This window comes from Carassius carassius, chromosome 43, assembly GCF_963082965.1.
Source record: "Carassius carassius chromosome 43, fCarCar2.1, whole genome shotgun sequence".
NCBI classification, from domain to species: domain Eukaryota; kingdom Metazoa; phylum Chordata; class Actinopteri; order Cypriniformes; family Cyprinidae; genus Carassius; species Carassius carassius.
In genome coordinates this window covers 5,484,846-5,511,455 of record NC_081797.1, presented here as the reverse complement: position 1 = coordinate 5,511,455, position 26,610 = coordinate 5,484,846, and the positions used below count along the sequence as shown (strand labels likewise).

General features: G+C 35.9%; 3 protein-coding genes across 3 annotated transcripts; 1 reads left to right on the top strand and 2 right to left on the bottom strand.

The window, feature by feature from the left end:
* Nucleotides 1–406: 406 nt before the first annotated feature.
* On the bottom strand, nt 407–14,443 carry LOC132125529 (phosphatidylserine synthase 2). Its single transcript, XM_059536988.1, has 12 exons — nt 13,613–14,443; nt 12,359–12,460; nt 11,066–11,148; nt 8,887–8,954; nt 8,668–8,802; nt 8,066–8,116; nt 7,839–7,952; nt 7,640–7,758; nt 7,444–7,558; nt 7,215–7,360; nt 2,712–2,897; nt 407–1,823 (listed from the first exon to the last, which is right to left on the bottom strand). The coding sequence occupies exons 1-12, from the start codon at nt 13,711–13,713 to the stop codon at nt 1,664–1,666; spliced, it is 1,380 nt and encodes a 459-aa protein (XP_059392971.1). The 5' UTR covers nt 13,714–14,443; the 3' UTR covers nt 407–1,663.
* Nucleotides 14,444–16,382: 1,939 nt separating this feature from the next.
* Nucleotides 16,383–18,413, top strand: cdkn1cb (cyclin dependent kinase inhibitor 1Cb). Its single transcript, XM_059536492.1, has 3 exons — nt 16,383–16,940; nt 17,061–17,126; nt 18,297–18,413. The coding sequence occupies exons 1-2, from the start codon at nt 16,463–16,465 to the stop codon at nt 17,114–17,116; spliced, it is 534 nt and encodes a 177-aa protein (XP_059392475.1). The 5' UTR covers nt 16,383–16,462; the 3' UTR covers nt 17,117–17,126; nt 18,297–18,413.
* Nucleotides 18,414–24,741: 6,328 nt separating this feature from the next.
* On the bottom strand, nt 24,742–26,331 carry LOC132124559 (interferon-induced transmembrane protein 5-like). The gene is made up of 2 exons (XM_059535620.1): nt 25,720–26,331; nt 24,742–25,211 (listed from the first exon to the last, which is right to left on the bottom strand). The coding sequence occupies exons 1-2, from the start codon at nt 25,924–25,926 to the stop codon at nt 24,990–24,992; spliced, it is 429 nt and encodes a 142-aa protein (XP_059391603.1). The 5' UTR covers nt 25,927–26,331; the 3' UTR covers nt 24,742–24,989.
* Between the last annotated feature and the right edge of the window lie 279 nt (nt 26,332–26,610).

Sequence of the window (26,610 nt, the reverse complement as noted above, 5' to 3'; positions counted from 1 at the left end):
CTAGTTTAAATAAAGACATGGATATGGTTATATGGACAGCAACGAATAAAATGTCAGCAATGCCTAATAATATGGTTGACTTGGTGTAATTAAATCTAAACGAGAATTAAAAAAAGGTGGTAAAAAGCTATTTTAGGAAGAGAACTAAAGATTTCTTACCCGAATAATTTTTCTTTGAAATTAGTTTCAAACTATGGAAAAAACTAATATAATAACAGTAAAAAGTTTGTCTTTTGATTCCAAAGTAAGTTTGGCTCTTGATTATAGCACAGCATAGTATAGCATGCATGCATGCATAAATAAATCAATTTGTGTGTGTATAAATAATACCAAATATAACAATATATCAAATCTGCTTGTGCTTTGAATCAAATCAGCTCACTTTACATATTCATTTTCCTAAAAACAGCCAAAATGAATGTAACATGCATTTCATAAATTAAAAAGACAGTTAAAGAGGAAGAACTCATTTTTATTTATTAAAAACATTATAAAATATGAACTTGGTTGTTAATTTCTATGTAATATGTTTATATGAACCACTATAAGCAGAGGCAGACAGATCATCAAATGGTCCCACAAAGATTTCAGAGAGAGAGAATCCTGATCAATCGGACGAGAACATACTGAACATACTGAGATTTTAATTTTCCCCACATAGTTAAATCAAAGCAAACCCTAAACACCATCAGTAGCATGAAACAAAACAGTAATAGCTGAGGCATTGGCGCTGAAGTCAAACTAGTGCTAGACGTTTACATTCACAGTAAGATTATAATGGCATTTAATAAATCAGATCAGGCCATTTTTGGACTTGCACATTATCCGAATACAGACGCACTACCACGACACAACAACACACAACCCACTCACTGTGACCAGATACACGAAGGGCCCAATACACTTAAAGCATAAACTTTGGGATGACTTCCTGATTAATTTTTTGTATTCATCAAACCCAAAACACTAAGTTTCTGTCTGTGGTTCCCTGCAGAAATAACAACAGCATCAGCATGATGAATGTTTTGGCCGCTATGGTCTCACTCACACATTCACGCATGCAAACGGAAAGTAAAGGTCTTTGATTTTGGTCCAGTCATGGCACTGACCCATGTTTAACGGGTCAGAAGGATTGTCCTTGTGTGAGGTGCTTGTGTTACAGGCATGCTAACTTCCTTTAACATCCTAAGCATAGCAGAAGGACACAGCCGATTAAATAATTACATTCTCTTAGCTTTTTATATATAGTGTTGTAGCTCAAGTAGGATGTTTCTTGTGTTCCTACCTGCTAAATGTAAATTAAAATCAATAGTTATATTAATAAATTGCTGTATGTGCACTTCCCCTACCGTTAGTTCACTGCTTAGTGTTCTGCATCGAAATGTGTCTTCCTGCATGGCACCGATAAATAAACCCAAAACCAGAGGGACAGTGAACCCCGAACCGTAAAAGCTTCACCTATGTAACAGCTACAAGACATACTGATCCTAAATATACACAACAACTCTCTCCGCAGGGAGAGGAAATGATGGCATCATCTCTCTGGATGCCGCTTGACAGACACCATGAGCGTTGGTATGATCTAATTAGGATTATAAACACAAACGTGTGTCCAGTGGCGATGTGTAGTGCACATTGGTTGTTTGTGTGTGGCAGGATGGATTCACGGCTTCCTGTGTCGGACCGCGTCCATGCTGCCGTTTAGTCTGCTACGGCCTGATGTGGCTAAATTGCTGCCGTCAGTGTGTCCAGGTGCTCTGTCCCGCTCTGAAGACCCTTCCTGTCTGCGCCGGCGTGTTTCTTTGTATCGGAGCGTGATGTCACTGTCAACACAAAACACTTGGGTCAGTTAACATGTTAGTCAAGACATTTAATCACTCTCTAATTCATTCATTAAAATATATAACACACTAACAAATTATTATTTTTGCAGAAAATAATAATGCATCTGCAGCAATTTTTAAGGATGCCTTCATGATTCTGACAATTAAATAAATACATCTATATGCATATATACAATGTGTGTATATCAATAAAAAAAAATAAAAAAAATTTGCAAAGTATATTCACACTCACACGCACATTCACACACTATTCTTGCATAATAAGATTGAAAATTATATTTTGTGAAAGGAATTAACATTTTTTAATTAATAATTAGGGCTGGGACAATAAATCGATGCATCACGAATCGAGAAATTATTCTGCATTGATTCTGATATTTTCCAAATGCATCGCAATTCTCTGTTGATTCGATCCTGAGTTTAGTTTTGAACAGCAGATGGCACTGTGTGATTTATAAACTCTGCATGCTTCCAGTTCCTGCTATAAACATCACTTAAACACAAAAAATCATTCACACAGCTGGAACAAAGTTGAAGCAAACTACAAGAGTGTTCATTATGGGTTGTGTTTACATTAATCAGTCACAGTTAAAGTCATAAAAACCAAGGTGCAAGAACATTTAACCACTTACATGCCGAACACACAAAGGTTCTTCTTCATGAGCATTTGAGAGTGTGTTTTTAAAAACTAAACTAGAGCGCCATCTGCTGTTGAAAACTATTGATTCCAGAGAGAATCACGATGCATTCTGAAAATCTCAAAATCGATCGACAAACCACGATGCAGAGCTTTATCATCAAGCCTTATTACTAAAAAATATTTTATTTTCCTATTGTGCTTATGAAGATGATTTGCAGGTCAATTACTGGATGAAGAACCGCCACAAGGTCCAAATGAGGATGAGGACGATTCCGAGTATCCAGCACTGCGTGATAAAGAAGGGGATCGGCAGCATGATGGTTTTGGGATCGTATTTGACCACGATCAGAAACTCCGTAACAGTGATGGTCGACACAATCCATGCTTGCTGGCCCAACTTTTTATGGAATTTCCTAGAATCCAAGTGAAACATTAGATACAAACACACAATAAATGTATGCCAGCAAAGAAAAAAAAACAGTTCCTAGTGAGCTGCCGAACTAGGTCATATTTTTAGGCCCCATTAACATTACAGCAAAAGCCACTCCAAACAACAAAAATCTTTATTTGTAAAGGACTTCCAAAATTGATTTTAAACAAATTAACTTTCACACAATAAATGTGAATAGCATGTAAGCATCAAATCATTATCTCAGCAACATGCAAGTCAACTTTCCACTGGATTCAGATGTTAACAAAACCGCTGATTGTGTCAGATTAAAGGAATAGTTCGACCAAAAAGGAAAATTTGCTGAATGTTTACACACCCTCAGGTAATTATAGATGTAACTGTCGATGTGTTTCTTCATCGGTACGGATTTGGAAAAATCAAGCATTATATCACTTGCTCAACACCAATAGATCCTCTGCAGTGAATGGGTGCCATCAGAATAAATGTCCAAACAGGTGATAAAAACATCACAATCTACACGACTCTCGTTCATCAGCTAACATCTTGTGGAGCAAAAATCTGCATGTTTATAATAAGCTTTTCACTTCACAAGACATTAAATGATGAACTGGAATCATGTGGATTATAGGTGAGCAAGTGATGTAATGTGACGGAAGAACGAGACAAACACATCTACATCCTGGATGCCCTGAAGTAGAGCTGAAGATCTTTGCCCGAACCCGACGGGACCTGATAGGACCCAACGGGTTCGGCCTTAATTTATATCATCTTACGCGGGCTCGGGCTTGTGCTCCGGTTTGCGAGGTAAACGAGCAGTCATGTGATGTGTTTCGATTAGCGCGAGAAAGATGCGAAAATGGATGCCAAGTAGGTGAAATGGAGGCTTGCCTCTGGCACAGGGGCGTTGGACTGGCGGTAAAACCAGTACTGATTACCAGGGCCCCAAAGGAAGAGAGGGCCCTTGAAAAGTCTGGAATATATATTTTCAAGGGGAGGGGGGCCCATTAGGACTGCCTATGCATAGGGCCTGGGATCTTGTGCAGCGCCCCTGCTCTGGCGATTACATTTTGGTTGCATGAGCAACTAAAGCAAAGTCTGAGATGTGGAAAAGTTTTGACCATGTTTATAATGAGAATAATGAGTGAATAATGACGCACCATCAGTGAGCGCAGGAACGCGCTGAAGCCATCTACAGTGGATTCAATCATTTTCCTCCACAAAAACATGTAGGCATAGCCTAATCTCTGTGAGTAAAGGTTTTTCAAATGATAACTAAATATTCATTAAGTCTTAAATGCATAATGTGGACAAAGTATTTACGCTAATGTTGGCATTATTCTTTTATTAAATGTCAGCTGCTAGTGGCGAAGCAAATCCGGCGGAGCTTTTATCTTAATTTCGTTATTGCCAAATACCCATCTTAATTTAAAATTTATCTTAATTTAATTTGTTAAAAAAGACTCGTTTTTATTGGTGCGTTGGTCTATTTATAGGCTAAAGGAGCCTATGTCTATTTAGAGTGCTGAGATGTTAAAGGAACACGTTTTTTGAAATAGGGCTTATTCACATTATTTCCTACATTTAGATAGGTGGGCAAATGCATTTTTGTGTCAGTGCATGCATTGTTTTAGTTTGACTGGGTCGGCGTTAGCTTAGCACAATGAATGGAATCCTTTGTTGCCAGCTAGCATGGCCTGAGTAAAAGTGATAAAAAAAAATAAAAAAACACCACCTAATTACTTCTTGTGGCCTGCGTATTCACAACGAGTACAAATAGCGATCCAGATTAACACTAGGCGATTTCCTAGGCAGATATTGACTTGGGACTATATTATGGGGAAGCACAGGCAAAGCACTGCTGCTTAGGCGAAGCACTGCTACTTCGGTGCAGAGATATCACGCAACACATGAAATCCCACGAATTCCGTCAACATACCGGCGTGCAACGCGTCAAAAAAAACAGAAGAAGAAGAACATACCGGCGTGACCTGCACCGAGTGTCTTCGCTTTTGGATGATTTATTTTGAGAAGTTACAGCAAACATGGTTATTACCTGCATAGCAAAAGGTTGTGAGAACAAGCAAAGGACATACACGAATGTAATGTTTCACAGAATTCCACCTAATGTGGAACTGAGAAATAAATGGCTAGCAGCTCTGGAGATCTGTAGTTCAACGCCTCTCAACAAAATAAAGCAGTATCGTGTTTGCGAAGAACATTTTGCACCAGAGGACTACTTTGAAAACACAGGAAGAACAAAGTGCACATGCAAGTTGTCTTTTATTTCTCTTCCTATATAACCTATATTGCCTGTGAAAACATCAACTTTATGTGAATACAGCTATAATATGGGTCGATCTATACATGCGTCATGATTAAAATAATCACTTACTCTGTGGACAGCTGTCCATTTGGTCCATTCGGCGTGGGGCGTTTTTTCCAGTTTACTTTGTCACACCGGAAAAAAAATCGAGTACTGCAGAATGGATCAGCGCCATGAAATCCTCTGTAGATGTGACACAACTTCGGGCACGCTCATTTTGATCTGACGTGTTGAGCCTGGTCATCAATGGCAAAAACATGTCCCACTCTCTACAGCATAGACACTCTATTTCCGTCGGCATAGATTGGCATATTCCCCCACATTCACACCACCAGTCAGTGTTGCCAGATTGGAAATGTCCAAGTATCGTACCAGAAGTTCAAAATTATCGTATTTGGAAGAAAATTATCGTACACGAGTCAAAAATGTTATTTATCTATTCTAAACCAACAACATTTTGACACGACCTGCAAATAACCACAATAGATAAGGCGTATTGGTGGACGGAAGCAGTGAGACAAAATACTATCCCATTATTTCCAGTGACTGTCTGCGTCGCAGCGCATATTAAATCATATTAAAATTATTTTTAACACTTGCTTTGTCACGTCCAGTGAAGAAGGAATTTAGCTGTTTCTGCGTGGTGCAGTTAACTCCACATCTGAGCCGCTGTTATCGGAATCCTGCGTGTTGCCAGATGTTGAAGAAGTTCTTGCTGTCTTGGACCGCAACTAGGCTTTAAAGCAGGGCACTCTCCTGCATTCTTAACACACCCTCGGGTGCACACGAACGCATTTAGTGTCTGTAATGAGCCAATTTCGTGTATGAGTAAAGAAGCCCTATAACTGCAACTACCATCATTTAAATTTTCATAAAATTCTGAAATTATCGTACATTACGGGATTTTTTTCATTATTGATCGTACATCGTACATGGGTAAAAATTATCGTACAAATACGATAATTATCGTACGTCTGGCAACACTGCCACCAGTTCATGTTGGCTCTCATCACGAGCGATCGCAACCTCCTCCTCCTGTCGTTCTATTTCCAAAGCACGCAGCTCGTCTTCTGTAAACTCTGGTTCAAATAGGTATGGTTCTGGTTCTTGACTGTCTGAGAAGTCACCTTCTTCGTCTCTCTCAAAATCAGCCATGTTCATCGCCATTCGTGTACTGTAAGGAAAATAGCCAGGCAGCTACTATTCACGCCGGTATGTTGACGGAAGTCGTGGGATTTCATGTGTTGCGTGATATCTCTGCGCCGAAGTAGCAGTGCTTCGCCTAAGCAGCAGTGCTTCGCCTGTGCTTCCCCATAATATAGTCCCAAGTCAATATCTGCCTAGGAAATCGCCTAGTGTTAATCTGGATCGCTATTTGTACTCGTTGTGAATACGCAGGCCACAAGAAGTAATTAGGTGGGGTTTTTTTTATTTTTTTTGATCACTTTTACTCAGGCCATGCTAGCTGGCAACAAAGGATTCCATTCATTGTGCTAAGCTAAGCTAACGCCGACCCAGTCAAACTAAAACAATGCATGCACTGACGCAAAAATGCATTTGCCCACCTATCTAAATGTAGGAAATAATGTGAATAAGCCCTATTTCAAAAAACGGTGGAGTGTTCCTTTAAGATGTTACAGAGGACTTATTTTATTTCTTTATTCCAACTTCCAAGTGGTCTAGTCTACGTTAGTTATGAATAAATTACGTTAAAACATGTATAAATGACTTATTATTGACACAAGGAAAAAGAGCTGTGTGTGTGCGCACATTTGAGTAATGTCGGGCTGTAAACAGGTTCGGACTTTTAAAAAGCTGTCAATCAAAATGTACTTGTCGGGCCTGGGTCCTGTCGGGCCTAACTTTTAAGGCCCAATTACAGCTCTACCTTGAAGGGGAGTATAGTTTCATTTTTGGGTGAGCTATTCCTTTAACCAAGAATGCTGTCTTAGAAGGTAGCAGCCTACTTAGACAACAGATCTAGACCGAACTTACGGATCATCCATGAAGTCGTAGATCTCTCGCATAGCCACTCCACCCACATTCACAAAGAAGACGAGCCGCAGAAGCACCAGATAATGTTCAGGAGGCATCCACAACACAAACTTCAAATAGAACGTATTCAGCTCCGCCAATAAGAACTGGAAATAAGTGAGAGAACATGGCATCATTATTCATTCAAAATCATTGTGCAGTGAATGCATGCATTGATCATGTGACTCACCGTGAAAATAATACCCAACACCGCCAGCCATCTCCGCAGGCTAGATGCGGGGCGCCACTCAAACTTCACCCAATTGTACGGGGTAAACTGGAAAGCAATACGTTTGATTTTCCCCCTGAAACAAAATTGCAGAATGTCATAATTCAGTGTGTTTGACCTGCAGACACATCTTCTCAGAAGTTTATCGTGTTTTTACTTGTATGTTGGGATGTTCCACAATCCCTGCCACTGATACGGCTTCATGGAGAGCCAACCGAGAGTCTTCATGCCACAGTATATACCCAACCCGTTACACACCAACACATCCATGATCCACTGCAGCAGGAGAGAGTCACTTCATGAGGATTTGTTTTACCTGCATGATTCACAGGGTGTATTTGGTGTGTTGTACTCACATGGTCCCACCAGCACTCAGAGAAGTTGGGCAGCTGGTGTTCGAGACTGTACTCCAGGAACTCAAACATCACACTGATGATCATACACATCCACCAGTCCCTGATCACCAGCGTCTGACACACACACAGATAAATCACATGACTAATTGTTTCTAATTCAGTTTTTTGATGCCGTCTGCTGATTTTAGGCGTGTGGTAGAGGGTTCACAGGTCAGATTTTTACCAACCTTAATGTACCAGCCGAGAAAATGGGCAGGAACAAATCCATCCATTTTGTCCTGTTGGGAAAGAAAAAACTAAATAAAAATAACCCACATTTTTTTCCTGCTGCAAAATCAAACTTAAGTATTAAATACAACATGAAATTAAAATGTGCTGTTTACTTAAATAAATGACCTTGGCCTTATCAGTTGATCAGTGCATGTTATTAAAAAAAAACATTTTTTTTTGTATTCAGTTTGACTTGGAAAAACATTGAATTACAGAACTTAAATGCTGATTCGTGTTGTTTCTACATAGCTGCGCTAGTTTTATATCTCACATCACAATGCATCCTCTTAATATTTCATGTCTATATTGATATTTCATGTCTATTGATTAATTTTTAAAAAACCATAGGATAATGTACAGTCAGACAGTCATCATTACAGAGTTTACGGTCATACACAAATGACTGTCCATTATCTGTAACTCTGTATATGCATAATTAATCTGTGATGAATGATCAGATGGATATTTAAGTGACTAGCCATATGTTCAACTCTCTGTAACAGATGCATCTGTTTTACCAGTGTCAATGTTGCTTATTAATATTGATTTTAATACATACCCAGATATTGTGGAAGGGGTCGGTAGGATGTCCAGGGTCATAAATGAGGCAGTTCCCGCCATAACCTCTTTCAGGAAGAGGGACGCCAAGTTTTGGGTCAATGTATTTCATAAACTGCCTGCCGTCATGCACTGTCTGAAAGACAAATCAGAAGTTTCAATATGACACAATATGGACAAAATATATGTAAAGCTGTGTTTTTGAAGTCGGATAACAAACCTGAAACAGGATGAAGATGAGAAAGAGCTCATACACAACAGAAACGCATAGCCAGAAACGCCAGTATGCTGCAAAGACAAACACAAACCCATCAACATCAACTCTCATTTAAACATATAAAAGCACTAAAAATACTGATGCACTTATATAAATATCACCAGAGAATTGTGGGGCTCTTATGTTGATGAAATGTTAGTTTTCTGTATCACACCTCAACTATTAAAAATGCATCTGCATTTGGGTGTGTTGATTATTTATGATTATATGGCTACTTTTCCATATCATCAGAAATATTACTTTCATGGCAAACTCAAAATAGTACAAATTATAATTAAATCTCAATAACAATAAAACTTCAGCTAAAAAATACAATTATAAGCAATATATTCTAAAACTATTTTAAGATTACAGAAAATATTGTTCTTCCAGCAACATAAATATAGTAATTATTCTAATAATTTCTGTGAGCCATCATATACAATAATGAAGCAATTGATCAAAATGTAAAAAATAAACTTAAACACCATTGTGTTAAAGTTAACATGCTTGAATTAAGGAATTGAGATTTAGACGGAGTGTGAAACCCTTTTGACTACAACTATTTGTGTGCATCTGGGTCTCTAAAGGAGCTCTTTTGTTCTAAAAGGACCTCACATACTTCACTGGATTGAAATGTAACACCGTTCTGGGTGACACTGAGCAACACTGTGACAGTTAGCCTCACTAATAATTTGTGTCTTTATTTGTCGGTTATCTCATGCCATTGAGAGGCCTCGAGGACTGGAGGAGGAGACCTTCGATCATCTTTCAAGCTTCTGTTAGAGATTAATTGAATGCTCTGATCCAGCTCGTCCAGCAAAGCAAGTCTGTCCTCATAACAGAGAGCGTTTTGAAGGAGTTGTGAGTTACTGTTGCTATGAAAGTATACTCATTGTTTCTTATGTTGAAACGGTCTCAGATATCTCAGAAATTCCTTATCTTCTCATAATTTAAAGAAGTGAAACTACTGTCAATCTACGTCTTTTATTAGTTAGCTATGTTACAAATGAATAAGTAGCAGCTACTACAAAAGCTTTGTTTCTCAGACAAACAAAGATGATTTATAGAGAAAGCACCAAACTCAAATTTACAATAGGGCTGCAAAATGCACATTGCCATTTTTCCCAATTAAAATTCAAACTGCAATTTGGGCTGCACAAAAAAGTAGTAAATTATTTTTGTTTCTATGCCAGCATATAAGGCCTATCTTAATGACAAAAACGGAGTTGGAATAATAAAAGAGTTACAAACACGAAATAAAAGAAAAAAAAAACCCAGATAAAATAACAAGTTTTTTTAAATTATCATATGCTTAAAAAAAGTATTTTCTGATGATTATACAGAAATAAAACAATAAAATTACAATTATTTGTATTAGGGTGCAGATTACTGCTCAAAATTATTAATAATTTTATAAATATTAGAAAAAATATTATTGTAATATTAAAATATTATGGTAAATTATTGTAACGTTTCACTGTAAAAAAATAAATAAAAAATTATTTATATATGTATATATATATGAATATGATAATAAAATTGAATATAACTGTAAAATTACAATTACAATATTTATACCACTATTTATTCTTTTAATTTCTTTATTTTTAAATGTGCAGCCTTAATTTATGGTAAAATAACTTCTGAAAACTCCTAATCTACATAATCAATTCTAAAACAGGGATCATCTGCAGTTTTATTATTTACATTTAACACAAAAAGAAATGCCTCATACAGACTTCTGGGAACACTACTGAGTGACTCAAATGACTTGGTGAATCATTTTTATGAACTGGTTCACTGAGCAAACAACAAATGAATCAGTCTTTTCAACACGACTTGCAAGGCACTTTTAGAAGATTATCTGATGATTGCATCAGCTCGCACAATTGTAATGCAATGTGAAAAATAATGATGTATTTGTTTAGTCACATATCACTGTTAGTTGTTGAAAAGCATGTTACTGGAAAAGCAGTGCTATTCTTGAAACAGCTGTGTGACTGTCACATTACTGAAACCTATGATTAAGTCACTACTTTTAGCCACTCCACCTCAACAGCACCTCGAGAGCTCACAATTCCAGCTTCTCAAAGCTGACCTGAAAGTTAAATCATGTCTGAATAAAGGGTACTGGACTGACCTGGGTGAGGACGAGTGAAGGGACCATCTTTAGCTTGTGTTACTCCAAAACAAAGGAACACCAGAATACTGGCCACAATTCCTCTGAAAAAGACAAGATACACAGATTAAACACAAACACTGGAGAACATGAAAGTGGTTCTTTCGGTGTAAAATTCGCTGCCATGGTGTTTCTAGGACATTGCTAGGCAAATGCTATTGAATAGAATAGAACAGAAGAATGAATAGAAACAATGGCCATCCTCATTTTTTAATGACCTTGGTTCCAGAAGTATTTGTCCTATTAATTTTTCACCATAGAAATTAAAAAAAAAAGTATTTTTGAAGAGTCATGAATCAAATCAACCAGCAACAAAGTGGACCTATTTTTTCTCAGAAATGTGTAATATAAACTTGCAACTGCTAGTTATAAAGTCAGAATTGTAAGATATAAAGTCGCAATTGTGAAAAATAATGTCAGAATTGCAAACATGTAACTTTTTTCCATGCAAATGCAAGTTTATCTCAGAGTTCTGACTTTTTTCTCACAATTGAGAAACATAAACTTGCAATTGAGAGTTATAAAGTCCAATTTTAAGGAAAATTGCTAGCAAGACTTTCTCAGAATTGCATGTTTGTGATTTATGATGCCATTCTGAGAAAAAAGTCTTTATTATTCGATGAAAAGGCGCAATTGCATTTTTTATTCAATGACGGAAACGGACTTCCATAGTTCTCTGACCGGTGAAGAGTCGCTGCAGAATCATGGGAAATGTGTTTTTCTCACCAGGAAATCAATGATAATGAGAGCTGATGGCTTCAACAAAAACATATTTCATCAATTAACAATCCTGCAGTAGGTCTGTCTTTAAAGGTTTATGAACTATCGTTCAAAATAAATCAAAACCTGACTTTTGTTATTTAAGTGTGTCAGGTGGTCGTCTCACAAAGTTCAGTACTTTAGGGTTTGTTCAAAACTTGCAGGAACTGCTGATAAATCTACGTACACAATGTATTCATGCTGAATTACTAACAGCTCTTTCTTCTGATAAAGTTCATCTGCTTTTAAGCACAGCAGGTCAGTCTGTGAGCTGGACTTTGTGATCAGCAGCAGATGTCACACATAATCCTGTTAGCCAATAGAAATCATGCCACTTGCCAAGGCCATCCCAGCTACAGCCATGTGGCCTTTCTGTCCACATCAGTCCACTTTAACTTTAGCTTCTGCTCAGGAGGAAATGTGGTCTCATTCTTTGGCGCTGTGAACTGCATTCTGGTCTCAGAGCTAAAGGAAAAGGACACATGCCACTCATACCTTTTAGTGTTGTACGCCGTGTCATGTGGCGTCTCCTCCAATAGTGTCACATAAACCAGAGCACATGTCAGGATGAACAGCACTGTCAGAGTATGGGCCCTCCTACAGAGAGAAAGACGAAACAAGAGCACAGAGCTTGCATTCAAACGTTATTGGCAGACGTCTGGTTTGGGATTTTTTCCACATTCAAAACCTGCTGAGCTGGTATACAGGTTGATCATAAACACAACCACACCTCATCACACACACACACACACACACACACAAATATATATGGGGAGAGAGAAGAGATCAGTACAGCAAATCCAGATCTGATTTTCTAGGGTCAATTTGACCTTTAAGAGGTAAAGTTTTTATTCTCAACAATTATGGCTGTTACCTATAAAAAAATTAAGCTTTAAATAACCACTTTTCAAAGGCTTTTAATTATGAAAAGCATAGCAGTTAAAGGGGTACTTCACACAAAAACTTAAGTCAAGACAACACTACAGTTTTGAACAAAAAATTAAAAACAAAACAAATAACTAACTAATATATATATGTTAGTTTTTAAGACAAATCATCACTTTAGGCCTTACAATAAAAAGGAAAAACAATTAGTACTACTGAATTATTATTATTATTATTATCAACATCATAAATATTAACAACGATAATAATCTGATTTTGTAATCTCATAACATTAATTACTGCATTAAGATTTTTTAAAACAAAAATAACATCTAAATATTGGCTGAAAACTAAAACAAACAATTTATGCAGACAATTAGCATAAATGCTATTGGATTATTAATATTATTAATACAATAATAATTATGATCAATAATAATGATTATTAATAATAATATTATAATAATTAAGATTAACAAAAACATTATTATTAATATTATTATTATAGTAATTAGTGATATTCTGGCATATTAAATATATCAAAAGTCATTCTTTGTTTAACGTTTTCTAATTCTATACACAGAACTGTAGAGAAGAAAAACATGACAGATCGGTGTAACTTGTCCACAGCATCTGTCTATCTTAAAGTCTTTAATTGATCGAGTGTCATTCTGCTGAGGTTGCAGAAGAGAGAAAAGCCGAGCAAAGCTGTAACACTACTGAACAGCCTCTGGACATCACACGCACACACAACATATCCCTACCTACACACACTCACCACAGAACAACAATGAAATAAAAGAACACAATCAGCTAATAAACATAATCATAAACATTACGCCTGCATGAGTGGCCTTCACTCACCAGAAGAAGGTGTTGGTTCCATCATCGAACACTTCACAATCAGAGCGGCCGGATAACTGGAGATCATCGGTGCCTGACCTCTTCCACTCGCCTTTAGCCATCACAGCAGAGCTTAAACCAAACCTGGTCTAAACTAAACCTAACCCAACCCTCCTGTGATTTCACCGACAACTATCCCTTATCCCAAACTTACCCTGACACATCTATGACTTCCAACCTAAACTGAACAGACACCTGTGATTTCAAACTGAAGTGAATCCACCAGACCTGTCATGTCAAACTGAACAGACCTGTGCTGAATTGATTTAACCTGACCTGCAACTAAACTGACCACTAAGCCACCATACCCATGCTGTGATTTACAACCAAACTAATCCTAACACGCCTGAAATTAAAACTCGATCTTAACCAACCAAACCCCAACTCACTTGCGCTGAACTGATTAAACCAGAATAAACCGCTACTAACCCAAAACAACAAAGACTCATGTGAACTAACGTTAGCTAAACCAGCGCAGCTGTGCGGAGACTTAAACCTGGACTAAAACATAAAACTACTAAAATCACGGTAAGCCTCGTGAGCCCGTGCGCGTCGCTTCACTGGCCGGTAACGGAGCGCGAGCGCATTTAACGGATCAACAGACGCCAGGTTTTGAGAACCGGCAGGAAAATGACCTCTTCAAGCTTCATATATGAACGTAACGCGAATGCACCATCCTCTGAAGGACAATAAAACGATTTTACAGAGTGCAGCAGGCGCACGCGCACGCGCACCTCACATGCGCTTCATAACATATAACCATCGTAAGGTCGCGCGGCATGGCGTCATTTCCGCTTATCGCAACGGTAGCGTCACAAATTAGTTTTTTGTCAACAAAGCATGCGCACAACATACAGCTCTGTTCTACATCCACAATCAGTGATGGACACATCACAATGCATTTATTATTTACTGTTTATGTACATGCATTTTATACATTTGTAACACACAAATAGGTGTAAGTATATTAAACGAGTATACATATAATATATATATATATATATATATATATATATATATATATATATATATATATATACACACACACACACACACACTATATATATATATATATATATATATATATATATATATATATATATATATATATATATATATTATACACACAGGTTTATTAAACATGAGCGCACTAGCAGTCTTTCAAATAAAGACTAACAGGTTTAAACACAGGATGACAGATTAATAGGTGTGGTGGTTAAAAGATTTACATAATCATCAGAAATGTTCACTTTAAAACTAATAGACGACAACACTGTATCCCACTGTAAGCCATCTGTTTATGCAGAACACATGATCTCCTGCTTTTGTATAGAAATGTAATGGTGTTTACAACTCAAAAAGCTTTTACAGGAAGCAGAGTCAGAGCAAATACAGCACTCAGTCTCAACATGTCAGTGGCTCTCAGTAGAGCTCAGTTCACTTATTCATAGTTGACTAAACTGTACTTTTACTAAGCCTTTACTCTCTGTCTCTCTCATAAACCTTGTTAATTCTGCTTGTTGCAGAGCAAGATTTGTGTGTATTTGTTAGACTTCAATTCAGACTCATTTGTCCACTAAGACATACAGATTACAGAATATAAATATGATGAGTGAAGCCAGCAATTAACAAGGCCATAAACTTTTTATCTGATCTTATTTAGATACGCCTCAGTTTATTTTGTGATACTACACTGTGATCGAAAGGGGGTGCTGTTGCGCTATTCACAGACACACAGCGCAACTCCATTGAACAGAAACCATATATCTTTTTTCTTTTTTTTTCCACTCATGACTCAGGGGTGGATTTCTATAGATCTCAAACCTTGTCTTTTTGTTATGCGAAGCTCAAATTAAACATTGAACTGGAAAGTTTATACTTACATGATTTTATTATAAGTTTCTAATTTTATATTAATATAAATAATAAAACACTGATTTATTTTTTCTACATTTAAATACTTCAATCGTTAATCGGATTATATGATAGGTTTTTTCCTTGTCCCAGACCCATATTTTAATATTAAAATATCAAAATCTATGGTAAAAAATATGAATTATTATATGCCTTAAAATGTGTGAAATAAACACGTTGTTTCAAAATGTAAATTATTTATAAGAATATAATACTAAAATAATTTATAGTGTGGTTACATGTTTACCTAGGACAAAACATTGTCAGTGAAGACCGTGTTTAAAGTAAATATGAGACAATTTTAAGAGGAAAATTTAAAAAATCGAAGTAAATGTTACTTGTTCCAATTCCTCTTAAATTATTCTTATTTTCTTATTATTATTACTATTTTTGTATATGGCTTTGCATATGCCAGCCTACACATATACCACATATTCTTTGGAAATAAGTTATTAGCATCTAATTTAATTCTTTTTGATGACTACCTTTTTAATATAATTACTGTTTAATTCAGATGATGTCATTATTTTAAAGTATTTTATTCCAGAAGGTACAATGTAAACCGGGGGGTTCGTAACGCAACGAGGCACCACCAGAGCCCGTCTACTTCCTATTAGACATTCTCTGGCACCACTAATCACAGCAGAATATATGCGGGTCTAACCAATCACATGCGAGTAGAGGCGGGTCTAACAACAGAAGCAAAAGGGTGGGGGATGATGTCCAATAGCAGCAGAGTGTGTGGTTTTACACCGTTGAGGCGCAGGATTTTAAATCTGACGAGATTAATTCACGACCAAATCTGGAGCGTTCCCATTTATAACGACGTGTGTTGTATTTCACACTGACTTTTTTGCCTTTAGTAAATTTTCACACCTATTTAGTCCGCTATCGACGATGTCTGCCGTCCTTCTTTCCGCCATCGCCAGGGAAAGAGTGTCCCCTCCGAAAACTGTTCCTCCGCTTCCTCTACTGAAGCGCACGGGAACATGCAGGAATCTGTTTGGACCGGTGGATCACGACGAGCTGAGGCAAGAGTTAACGTCCAAACTTCGCGAAATATCTGAACGAGATCAGCTGAGGTGGAACTTTAACTTCGGAGAAGGACAGCCGCTGGATGGGGATTTACATTGGGAGGAAAGTGGAGCGGAGGACTGTCCGCTGTTTTACAGAGAAAGCACAGCTGTTTCAAAGAGGCCTTTTGTAGACTTGCCCACGACAGAAAGAATCACACAAGTTACCCCAAAATGTGTGGGTCGTTCAATGAAGATGTTGAACCAGAAGAACCAGAAAAGGAAGTATAACCGAAGGAAATTATCTCGCAAAACAGTCTCTCGCGTCCAGACCAAGAGGCTCACAGATATGCGCATCACAGGTAACGTTAAACAATACGCGACCAGTAACACTGCTATAACATAAATACTAGTCCTATAACAGAACAAAAAATGTTAATGGAATACATTTAATGTTGTGAATTTATACTTTTTTGTTGTAGATTTCTATGGGAAGCGAAAGAAAACGGACAGTGTTCATAAGGAAAGCGGAAACTAGGAATAAAAAAAATCATCTTCTGAAGAAAAAAGCACACCAATGCGTGCGTCGCAGAGTGGTGGCGGAAAAAGGCCGGGAGTTATGGCGTCTCACGTTATTACGTGATAATGTGATTCTGGAATTGTATTTATTTACTGCTGTATGCTGCATGTGCTGTTTAAACATGTAGGAGCAGCTCTGGTTGCTCCTTACAGTTTACAACTGATCAGTAACTTTAAATTAAAGTCAGGACAAGTAAGCCTATTTATTGTTGCCATATATATATATATATATATATACAGTACAGACCAAAAGTTTGGAAACATTACTATTTTTAATGTTTTTGAAAGAAGTTTCTTCTGCTCATCAAGCCTGCATTTATTTGATCAAAAATACAGAAAAGAATTTATATTGTGATATTATTACAATTTAAAATAATTGTTTTTAAATGTATTATACTTTAAATTATCATTTATTTCTGTGATGCAAAGCTGAATTTTTAGGATCATTATCACATGATCCTTCAGAAATTATTCTAATATGATGATTCATTATCAAAGTTGGAAACAGTTCTGCTGGTTAATATTTTTTCAGAACATGTGATACTTTTTTAGGATACTTTGATGAATAAAAAGTAAAAAAAAAGAAGCTATGTTTTTAAAATATAAATATTTAGTTATAACAATATACACTACTGGTCAGTAATTTGGGGTCAGTAATTTTTTTTCTTTCTTTTTTTTTATAAAAACAATACTTTTATTCAGCAAGGATGTGTTAAATTGATAAAAAGTGATAGTAAAGAAAATATATTATTAGAATATATATTATTAAAAAATTAAAATTAAAAAAAATATATATTGAATAAATGCAGTTCTTTTTAACCTTTTATTCATCAAATATATTAGACAGCAGAACTATTTCCAACACTCATAATAAATCAGAATATTAGAATGACACTGAAGGCTGGAGTAATGATGCTGAAAATTCAGCTTTGCATCACAGGAATAAATAATTTTTTAAAAGTATTTTAAAATAGAAAGCTATTATTTTAAGTTGTAATAATATTTCACAATATTACTGTATTTTTGATCAAATAAATGCAGGCTTGATGAGCCGAAGAAACTTCTTTCAAAAACATTAAGATTAGTAATGTTTCCAAACTTTTGGTCTGTACTGTATATATATATATAATTTAATGATCTAAGTTATTTATTTATTTTTTACATTTTTTTTTCCCCTGTGCAAATTCAAATTCCTGAGCCATGTTTGTCATTGTTGTAGAGAAGTTCCTTTAATAAATGTGTACATATAATCTTAAGTTTTGTCTCTTCTAATTTGTCTTTTTCTAAAGATATGATGTTAAAAATAGCAGGCTATTATTCTTAATACCTTTACAAGCATACACTGTTGACTGGGGTCTTGTGAAACAGAAAATCCCAATTATTACCAAAAATCTTGTAGCTTTATAGTAATTCACATCCAGCATGACAGTATTATTTGGTTCATTCTTGTTGCGTAATAACTTTTGAGCTTTGTAGTTAAAAATGAATGTTGTTTTCTGGGTAAGCTCAAGAACAGAAACTAACTTTACAACACAATACTATGGAAATTATGTAAAACGCTGAAAAAAATGGTGTAGAAATACTTTTTACTTTGAAATTGCTGAAATTTCACAATTATAAATAAATGGCAAGGAACACATTAATTAAATATTTAATAAGAAAGCGTATTTTCTTTAAAAAAAAATACAGTTCAAAATTAAAGTTGTTCATTGCTTAAGGGTCTGAACTTTCTGTAATTTTAATAGGAATGAATATGTGAGAAATATATTTATAATATAATTTGCCTATTATGTATGGTATTAATATTTTAATCATAATTATAGTTTTTTTTAAATATTTTTAATCAGTTATATTTACATTTTATTTTTATTTTAAGTTTTGTAAATGGTTTTAGTTCTTTTGCTGTGTTTTTGTCATTTGTAGTAGTTTTTATGTCTGCACAGTTTTTTTTTATAAAGGTTTATTTTAGTAACTTTAGTAGCTACAAGTTAATCTAAATTAAAATGAGAAATGTTGCCTTGGCATTTTTTTTTTTTTTCAGTTAACCTTAATTTTATTTCAAAGAATTTTCCCCAAAAGTTACAATTTTGCTTTTACATAGCTAAGTATAATAGCCCTGATAATATAGGCTATAGAATATTTTTGAATTTTTCTCACCAAAATTATATCACTTTTTCAAAGACAGTTCCACTGGCCTTTGTGTGTAAGGACTAAAATAATTAAAAGACATATTGAGGACACAGATTATCAACTAAAAAACTATGTTTACAAGAAATCATTTCGATTATGCTATAAAAATACATTTAAAATCAATAATGGAATAATTATTAATATATCATCTTTCACGTTAGAAAGCATCACTTGCATCAAAGCATCAAAATGGCAACATTATTTTAAACCAAGTTAATTAAGGTAATATCACAAACATCGCTATTTGATATGAGGGGCCGTATTATTGAAAAGCCTCTTACAAATACTAGTGAAATAAAAACATTTATATACCTTAGTGCAATTCATTCATATGCATTACTAAAAACCTCTTACGAAACATTAGTGAAATGAAAAACATTGATCAACGTTAATGAAATTCATTCATATGCATTACTGAAAACCTCTCAGTGAAAACATTCATCAACCTTAGTGAAATTCATCCATATGCATAACTGAAATCATAAGTATCGTACATAAGTATCATTAGCCTACTGTTCCTCAGTCCAAACATCGTCAACATTAGCCTAATACTAGGATTAGTGGTTTGTTTAAATGGCCTTTGCTACACAACTAAAAGAAAGAGAATATCGGCGGTGAAGAGGAGGGGGGCTGGATGTTTTTAAGACCACATAGACAGAACAAAAGCGACTCGAAACCGAGCGGGAGAGTTGAAAAGAGCGCGGGAGAGATGAAAAGAAAGGATGAGAGCGTGCCATCTCGCTTTGACCTGCAAATTAGCCCGAATTAAAGCTCTGTTACCCGCGGGAAAACGCCTGCTGGAGCGCGCGCATAGGAATGGCGCGTGCTTCATATTAAACACAGAGACTCGCCGGTGATCTGCTTAATATTCATGCGTGTTTAACATCTGTATGACAGAGAGCCCATCCTCACTCTCAGACAGCAAACAGATGAGTTCAAAATGGCCCCATTGTAACCTAAAATCAACAAAGAACTTAAACTACAAAGGACTTACCTGTACAAACAAGATCAAAGAACATGAAGGACCATCTGACTCCAATTACTTTTAACTGATGTGGTTTTCTATAGGATTTCCCTAAGTCACAACTGGTCTGAGACTAAAAGCCCACATCGATCATCCACAATTGTAAATATCGGTGGGAGAAACTGCACATCAAACATCATTTAAACAGAATAATTTAAAATTAAATGCAATTTATAACGAAATTAAATAAAAATACCCTGAATGAATGAAAATATTGGACGTTACAGGGTTGCGATTTTAACCTAAATTAATTACTTTGGGACAAAAAAGTGGTTTGTAGTTGTTGTACTTAGTATATGAAAGCATGATTCACACTCACAAAGAGAAACTTGATTTTAGTGTTTCTTTTACATTATTCATCAAACAAAAGTAGTTGTTACTTGCCCTAAACTGAAGAAATATATTTGTTTGATGATGTTTTCTTAGAATAAATAGTTGAAATAGCTCGACAAATACAGTCAATATTACAATATTTATAACAATTTAAATTAAATGATGTACTTATTTATCTACCATGCTGTAGAAAGAGTATTTCCTGGGTGTTAAAAATTCAAGAGCTGTCACATTCATAACAAAATTATGCATAAACAGAGTTGCATTAACTATTATTTTTTTTATGTGTATGTGTGTGTGTGGGGGGGGGGGGGGGTGTTAAATGTAGTTATTAATAAGAAATACACTTTTATTCCAATTAACTGAATGATAATTCTTTATTCTCAAAATTCTTTATGACTTAAAGATAATAGTTCACCCAAATATAAAAATTTGCCATCCAAGAAATTTTTTTCCATAGATTTTAAGAAATTCAGCATATAACTTGCTCACCAGTAGATCCTCTGCAGTGAATGGGTGCCGTCAGAATTAGGGTCCAAACAGCTGATAAAAACATCTCAATAATACACAAGTAATCCACATGACTCCAGTCCATCAAGTCTACTTTTCTTTTTTACTTCCAGCCAATGTAACCTATGAAAAATTTATGAATGGTGGATTTATTTCTTGCAAACATTTTTTGCTCTTATTCTGATGGCACCCATTCACTAAAGAGGATCCACTGGTAAGCAAATGGTGTAATGCTATTTAATCTTTTCAATGAAGAAACAAATCAACTTTTTAAGAAGGAATATAGACACTTCATTCTAGGTACATTTTTATGCTACATAATAGTCCAACAGCCTCACAAACAAAAGCATGAGAATTCTGCATTAAAATATGAAAAATAAAAACATCATAAAACACCCAAATATACTATACTTGTGGAAAGTGCTTGTGTGTTCCATACCTAGGTCTGTGAACATGGTGAAATTACAGGGCATATGTCTTGCCTCATGAGTGCTGGGGTCTCCAGTCTTTCTCACCCACTCCACAGCTGCGTGTCCATGGACACCAGCTGGCCAACCACATCCAACAGGGGGAGGGGCCAGCCAGGCATAGATCACCAGCTGACACACTCACTCAAGCACATCAAATCCAGCCGATCTGTGACGTCAGAGTGTTGACACGTGATCAAGCAGCAGTCATGAATTAGTAACTCAGCAGCTGATGAATGACTCTTGTTTGGGAAAACTCCTGTCTGTTTAATTAATGAGTGGTTCTTGACATTTTCATTTTAGTATATGCTAATATAGCTTTTGTTAACATTTTGAATTAGATTTGATTATTATAGTTTCTGTTCTCATTTAAATGTTTTAATAATATTAATATTACGTTTTAATAATAATGTTTTTTATCATTTGTGTTAATCTTAGTTTATATATATATATATATATATATATATATATATATATATATATATATATATATATATGTGTGTGTGTGTGTGTGTGTGTGTGTGGTGATTATTCAGTTTTATTTATTCGCTTTAGTTTATTTAGATTTATTTATTATAGCACTTCAAGTTAAACTATTCAAAAATGAGAAATGTTTAAATTTAATTTAAATAGTTAACTAAACTACAATAACCCTTTTATGCGTTCCCATGTTTTGTTGGCAAACCGTGGGCTAAAAAAGTACAACTTATTCGGGATTAATTAGATAATATATAATTTTATAGTTATTTTTAAACAGGTAATTTCATAAAAAAAAATTAGATTTGTAAAATAAGTTTTCACAAAAACAGCGGTGATTTGTTGTATGTGAAATCTGCTGTAAATTACGCTATAGCGCCATCTGCTGGGGTTTACAAAATGCTGTGAGACATTGTTACACTATGGTCCTTTGAGTACCATGCTATTTACATTGTATTTATAACATCATATGGTATTGGTCTCTGACACACGTCAAAGAAAAAAAAATATGATTGGCTAACTTTTTTAGAGAATAAAGAGCTCTGAGCTTTTTGTGACTTGGATGTAAAATGCATATTTTATTATTAGGTATGTGAATGAACATAAAATATTTCAGTACTATGTTATTACCTGATATGATTTTTTAAATATAAGATACCTATCTAGTGGTCTGCAAACTTTAAGTAGCAGAGAGCTTCTGTAGTAGTCCTTGATCTGTACTAACTGATAACAAATATACCAAGTCTGATGTCTTACGTGTTATTAAAACTGGGTGGGAGCTGAAAGCCACCCAGAAACTACGAGCATCATTATAGAGCCTCAAACCATGAGGAAAGGCAAGATTATCCCTCAGTTCTCTCAGATCTGCTGCATATAGACGTCTGCTGAAGGGCTAATTTCAGTTTGTGGGTGTTTATGTGTGTGATCCTGCCTAATGTGGTTGTGCTCAAGCCACGGCAGCTAAAAACCCTCCTGCTTCCTCCTGAATGCAGAAGAATCCCACTAAAACTCTAATGAAGAAAAGCAGACAGCAGAAAACTGACTCAATCCAAGAAAATTTGTGAGAACAATACACTAGCTTCCCAAAAGAGGTTATCACTGCTGTCCTCCATGCAGCAAAGCAACTAACCTGGGGGTGTTGCAGGGGACTGTCGCTGTAATAAGTGCACTGGAAATAGCCTCAGATAAAAGTGTCTAAATAAAAGCTTATATACTGCAAAATGACTACTTAACCGCAGCAAATCATTCATTTTTGGATTTGGACATATTAGCATGCATGTTGTGTTACAATACATCTAGAAACACTCAAGTTGTGGAGTTCCAGATGCCAAAATGTATCTTTTGGTGGAGACAACAAAGCGAGATTCCTGCAGAAGATCTGAATATCTCACTCTTAGTTTACACTTTTGTACAGTTTTTAGATCTTATTGCAGGTGTTCCTCTCTTTCTCTCCCTGGAAAAAATGGCAACTAGTCGAAGTCTAAACATATTTTAATTGAGTCACAAAGTAATTATTCAGTGTCTTTTTTATCAAAAGAACATGTTGAAGGCCATGTGAACCAAAAGAGCAACTTGGTATCAGTGCAGGTGCAAGGTCAGCTGAAGTGAGACATGCAATAAATCACAGAGGCCTAAAATCAGGGTTTCGTTCAGGCAATTCTATGATATACATGCATATATATTTTTTAGTTTGCATATATAAACCTATTTTGCATGTGACTTTCTTAAAATACATTAGCATAGATCTCTCTCTATATGCAGCATTACCAATACTATTTAAAATATTAAATGCATTTTATTTATTTATTGCTTATTTATACTGAGCTTTTCTGCAACCACTTCCCTAAATTGCTATAAATTTTATGTTTATTTAAATTTGGCAATATATTACCCAGACATGTCCTTGAAGCACCAATTAATGAATTAAAAAGATTTTAACACGACAAAGCCATGTTTTACAGATCTAATCTTAAATGTGCAATTGAACAGACCTCTGAGATTTAATTGATAGTTCAAATGAAGGATCAGCAAGAATCCACACCGATGAGAAATAGACACCGTCTCACAGGCAGAAGGTCTACATGAGTGTGTGTGTTTGTGTGTGTGCTGACTGCTCTTTAATCAAGTCCCTCCACATCTGTGTCCACTCTGTATACTGACTGAAATAGAAGGGGAGTGAAGGCTGGCAAACAGCTCTGTCATTTAAATGATAAAAATACCAGTAGAGCTGGGAGGGTCCACGGCTGGAAGCACAGGCGGCACAGCTGAACATTACAGAGACACAGGAGAACTAAACCACAGCATCCCTTCAGTCTCTAGCAGCAGCTCTCAGACAGAAGTCATGTTAACATGTTCCTCATAACCCAATTAACTTCCCTGCTGAAAAGAAAAAACAGCTTAAACCAGCTTCTTTTTTCATGCAAATTCGTTGCACTGATTAACAGAACTCAGCTTGGTTTGAAAGTGACTTGTGTGCTAGATATGCTTTATACAACACTGAACCATTAATAATGGATTTTTTTGCTCGCGAAATTTCGCAGCAACATCCTACTGGTGGCAGAAAACTCTTCAAAGAGACTCATGTTGAGGAAATTAAATATTTTATTAAATACAGCAGAGCCAATTTACTTCATAAAATAAAATTGTAGGGTAGATATGAGTTCATATACACCACATTGATATTAATTATGAAAAAAAGAAAACAAAATCTAAATAATAATAAATTCATCACAGAGCCCAAGAAAATATCATGTTGATAAAGTGAAGAGAGGGTGAACAGTCCAGAAGGTTTGCAGGAGGTTTTGGTGGTGGGATTGTTCGAGTGGCTTTGTCTACCTGCTGAAGAGCTTCATGAAGCTCTGGAATCCGTCTTCACCGAAGAAATCAAACGCTCCCTCTGAGCTTCCCAGATGAACCACGAGCAAGACCAGCAGACCCAACACCATCAGAGGAATCAACAGATTCCAGCCCGATGCCAGAATGTTGTACCACTTCGCTTTGTCCGAGCATTCCTGTGCTGCACGCATGTCGCCCAAGGTCTTCTGATCTCGAGCCTGGAAACAAACAGATATACAAGTCTCAGACAGCTGTCTTTTAACACACAAACTCCTCAAAAATCAAGGTTCTTCAGTGGTTCCTTGCATTAAAGGACCTTCTTTACCTTAACTGCACTCTTAAAATTTATTAGCATTGATGGTTCCAAGAAGAACCTTTAATATTCATGGAATCTTTTAATTTAAAAAAAAGGTTCTTTATAGTGGAAAAAGATTCTTCACATTATTGAAATGCTCTTCACACTGTGAAAAATATGGTTCTTTTTGGAATGGAAATTCCCCGTTGGAGCCTTTATTTTAAAGAGCATGCATCTCGTCTCTATAGGGTTCTTGAGTTGCTTTATGGTCTTTTGGAGATCTAAAAGTCCTTGATGTTGTATTGTTGGTTCATCAGATGGTGTTCAATTAGAACCTTGATGACCCATCATGTGACATACAGGAATATTTCAAAGTTTGAAAGCCACAAAAAAGACAAATATATTCAAAAGACATTTGTGTTTGAGCTCACCTTGATGGAGTAGATCAGAGCCATGAATCCCAAGCAGCAGAAGTTGACGTAAAGAGTGTTACAGAGCGACCAGATCAGGTAGTCGTTTGGTGGCTTCTTGCCCGCTTGACTCATGTTGACCACCGTGGAACTGCCAGCCTTTCGGCCGGATTTACAGTTAGTGAGCGGAGTGCAGTCGTTCACGTAGCTGTATGTGGCGTTATCCATCCTCGGAGGTCAGGGGTCGAAAATCCTGGGAGAATCTGAAGAGGATTACTGAGGAGAAAGATCAGGGATCTACTTATACAACACTGCAGCTGGGTGGAGTCAGAGACAGAGAGCGATGGAGAGAGTGGTCATTCATTATGTGGTTGTTGCTAGAGAGATGAGGGCAGGGTGCTGCTTCTATACTTGGACCCATTTTGACAAAATCTCTAGGTTTGTCAAAAAAAAAAGCATAATTACAATTTTATCTGACTATTTTTAAAGAATTCTAAATAAATACAAAAGCATAAAAAAATCTTTAATAAACATTCAACTTCGTAGTGGGTTAAAAATGTTACGTTACCAAATTTCTGATTCATAATTATAAAGGCAATTTTATGAGCTTTTAACCCTTTTCTTTAGAAAGAAAAATACAGCAAGCTGTACTCAAACTTGTATCCTCATCGGAGCACCAAAGCTCAAATGTTCAGGATGCATGTGTGCTACAGCTGTACATTTAAAAAAATAAAAAAATACAATTTGTCGTTATAAAATATTAGGATCTGGGGTTCCTGTGTAAGAAAATGGCGCCCCCTACTGTATTAGCACTCAAGAAAAAAAAAAAAAACAACAACTAAAGGAGTTAGTCACTGTAAAGTTTTCTTTCTTTTAACAGTATGCAATATTTTGAGTCTTTAGAAGCCATGC

Coding starts and splice junctions, on each gene's coding strand:
- cdkn1cb (XM_059536492.1), top strand. CDS start 16,463: ATGTCTGCCGTCCTTCTTTCCGCCATCGCCAGGGAAAGAGTGTCCCCT. Junction 16,941..17,060: donor CACAGATATGCGCATCACAG/GTAACGTTAAAC, acceptor TTTTTGTTGTAG/ATTTCTATGGGAAGCGAAAG.
- LOC132125529 (XM_059536988.1), bottom strand. CDS start 13,713: ATGGCTAAAGGCGAGTGGAAGAGGTCAGGCACCGATGATCTCCAGTTA. Junction 7,759..7,838: donor CTGAGTGCTGGTGGGACCAT/GTGAGTACAACA, acceptor CTCCTGCTGCAG/TGGATCATGGATGTGTTGGT. Junction 2,898..7,214: donor TACGACTTCATGGATGATCC/GTAAGTTCGGTC, acceptor CTTGGATTCTAG/GAAATTCCATAAAAAGTTGG.
- LOC132124559 (XM_059535620.1), bottom strand. CDS start 25,926: ATGGATAACGCCACATACAGCTACGTGAACGACTGCACTCCGCTCACT. Junction 25,212..25,719: donor CTCTGATCTACTCCATCAAG/GTGAGCTCAAAC, acceptor GTTTGTTTCCAG/GCTCGAGATCAGAAGACCTT.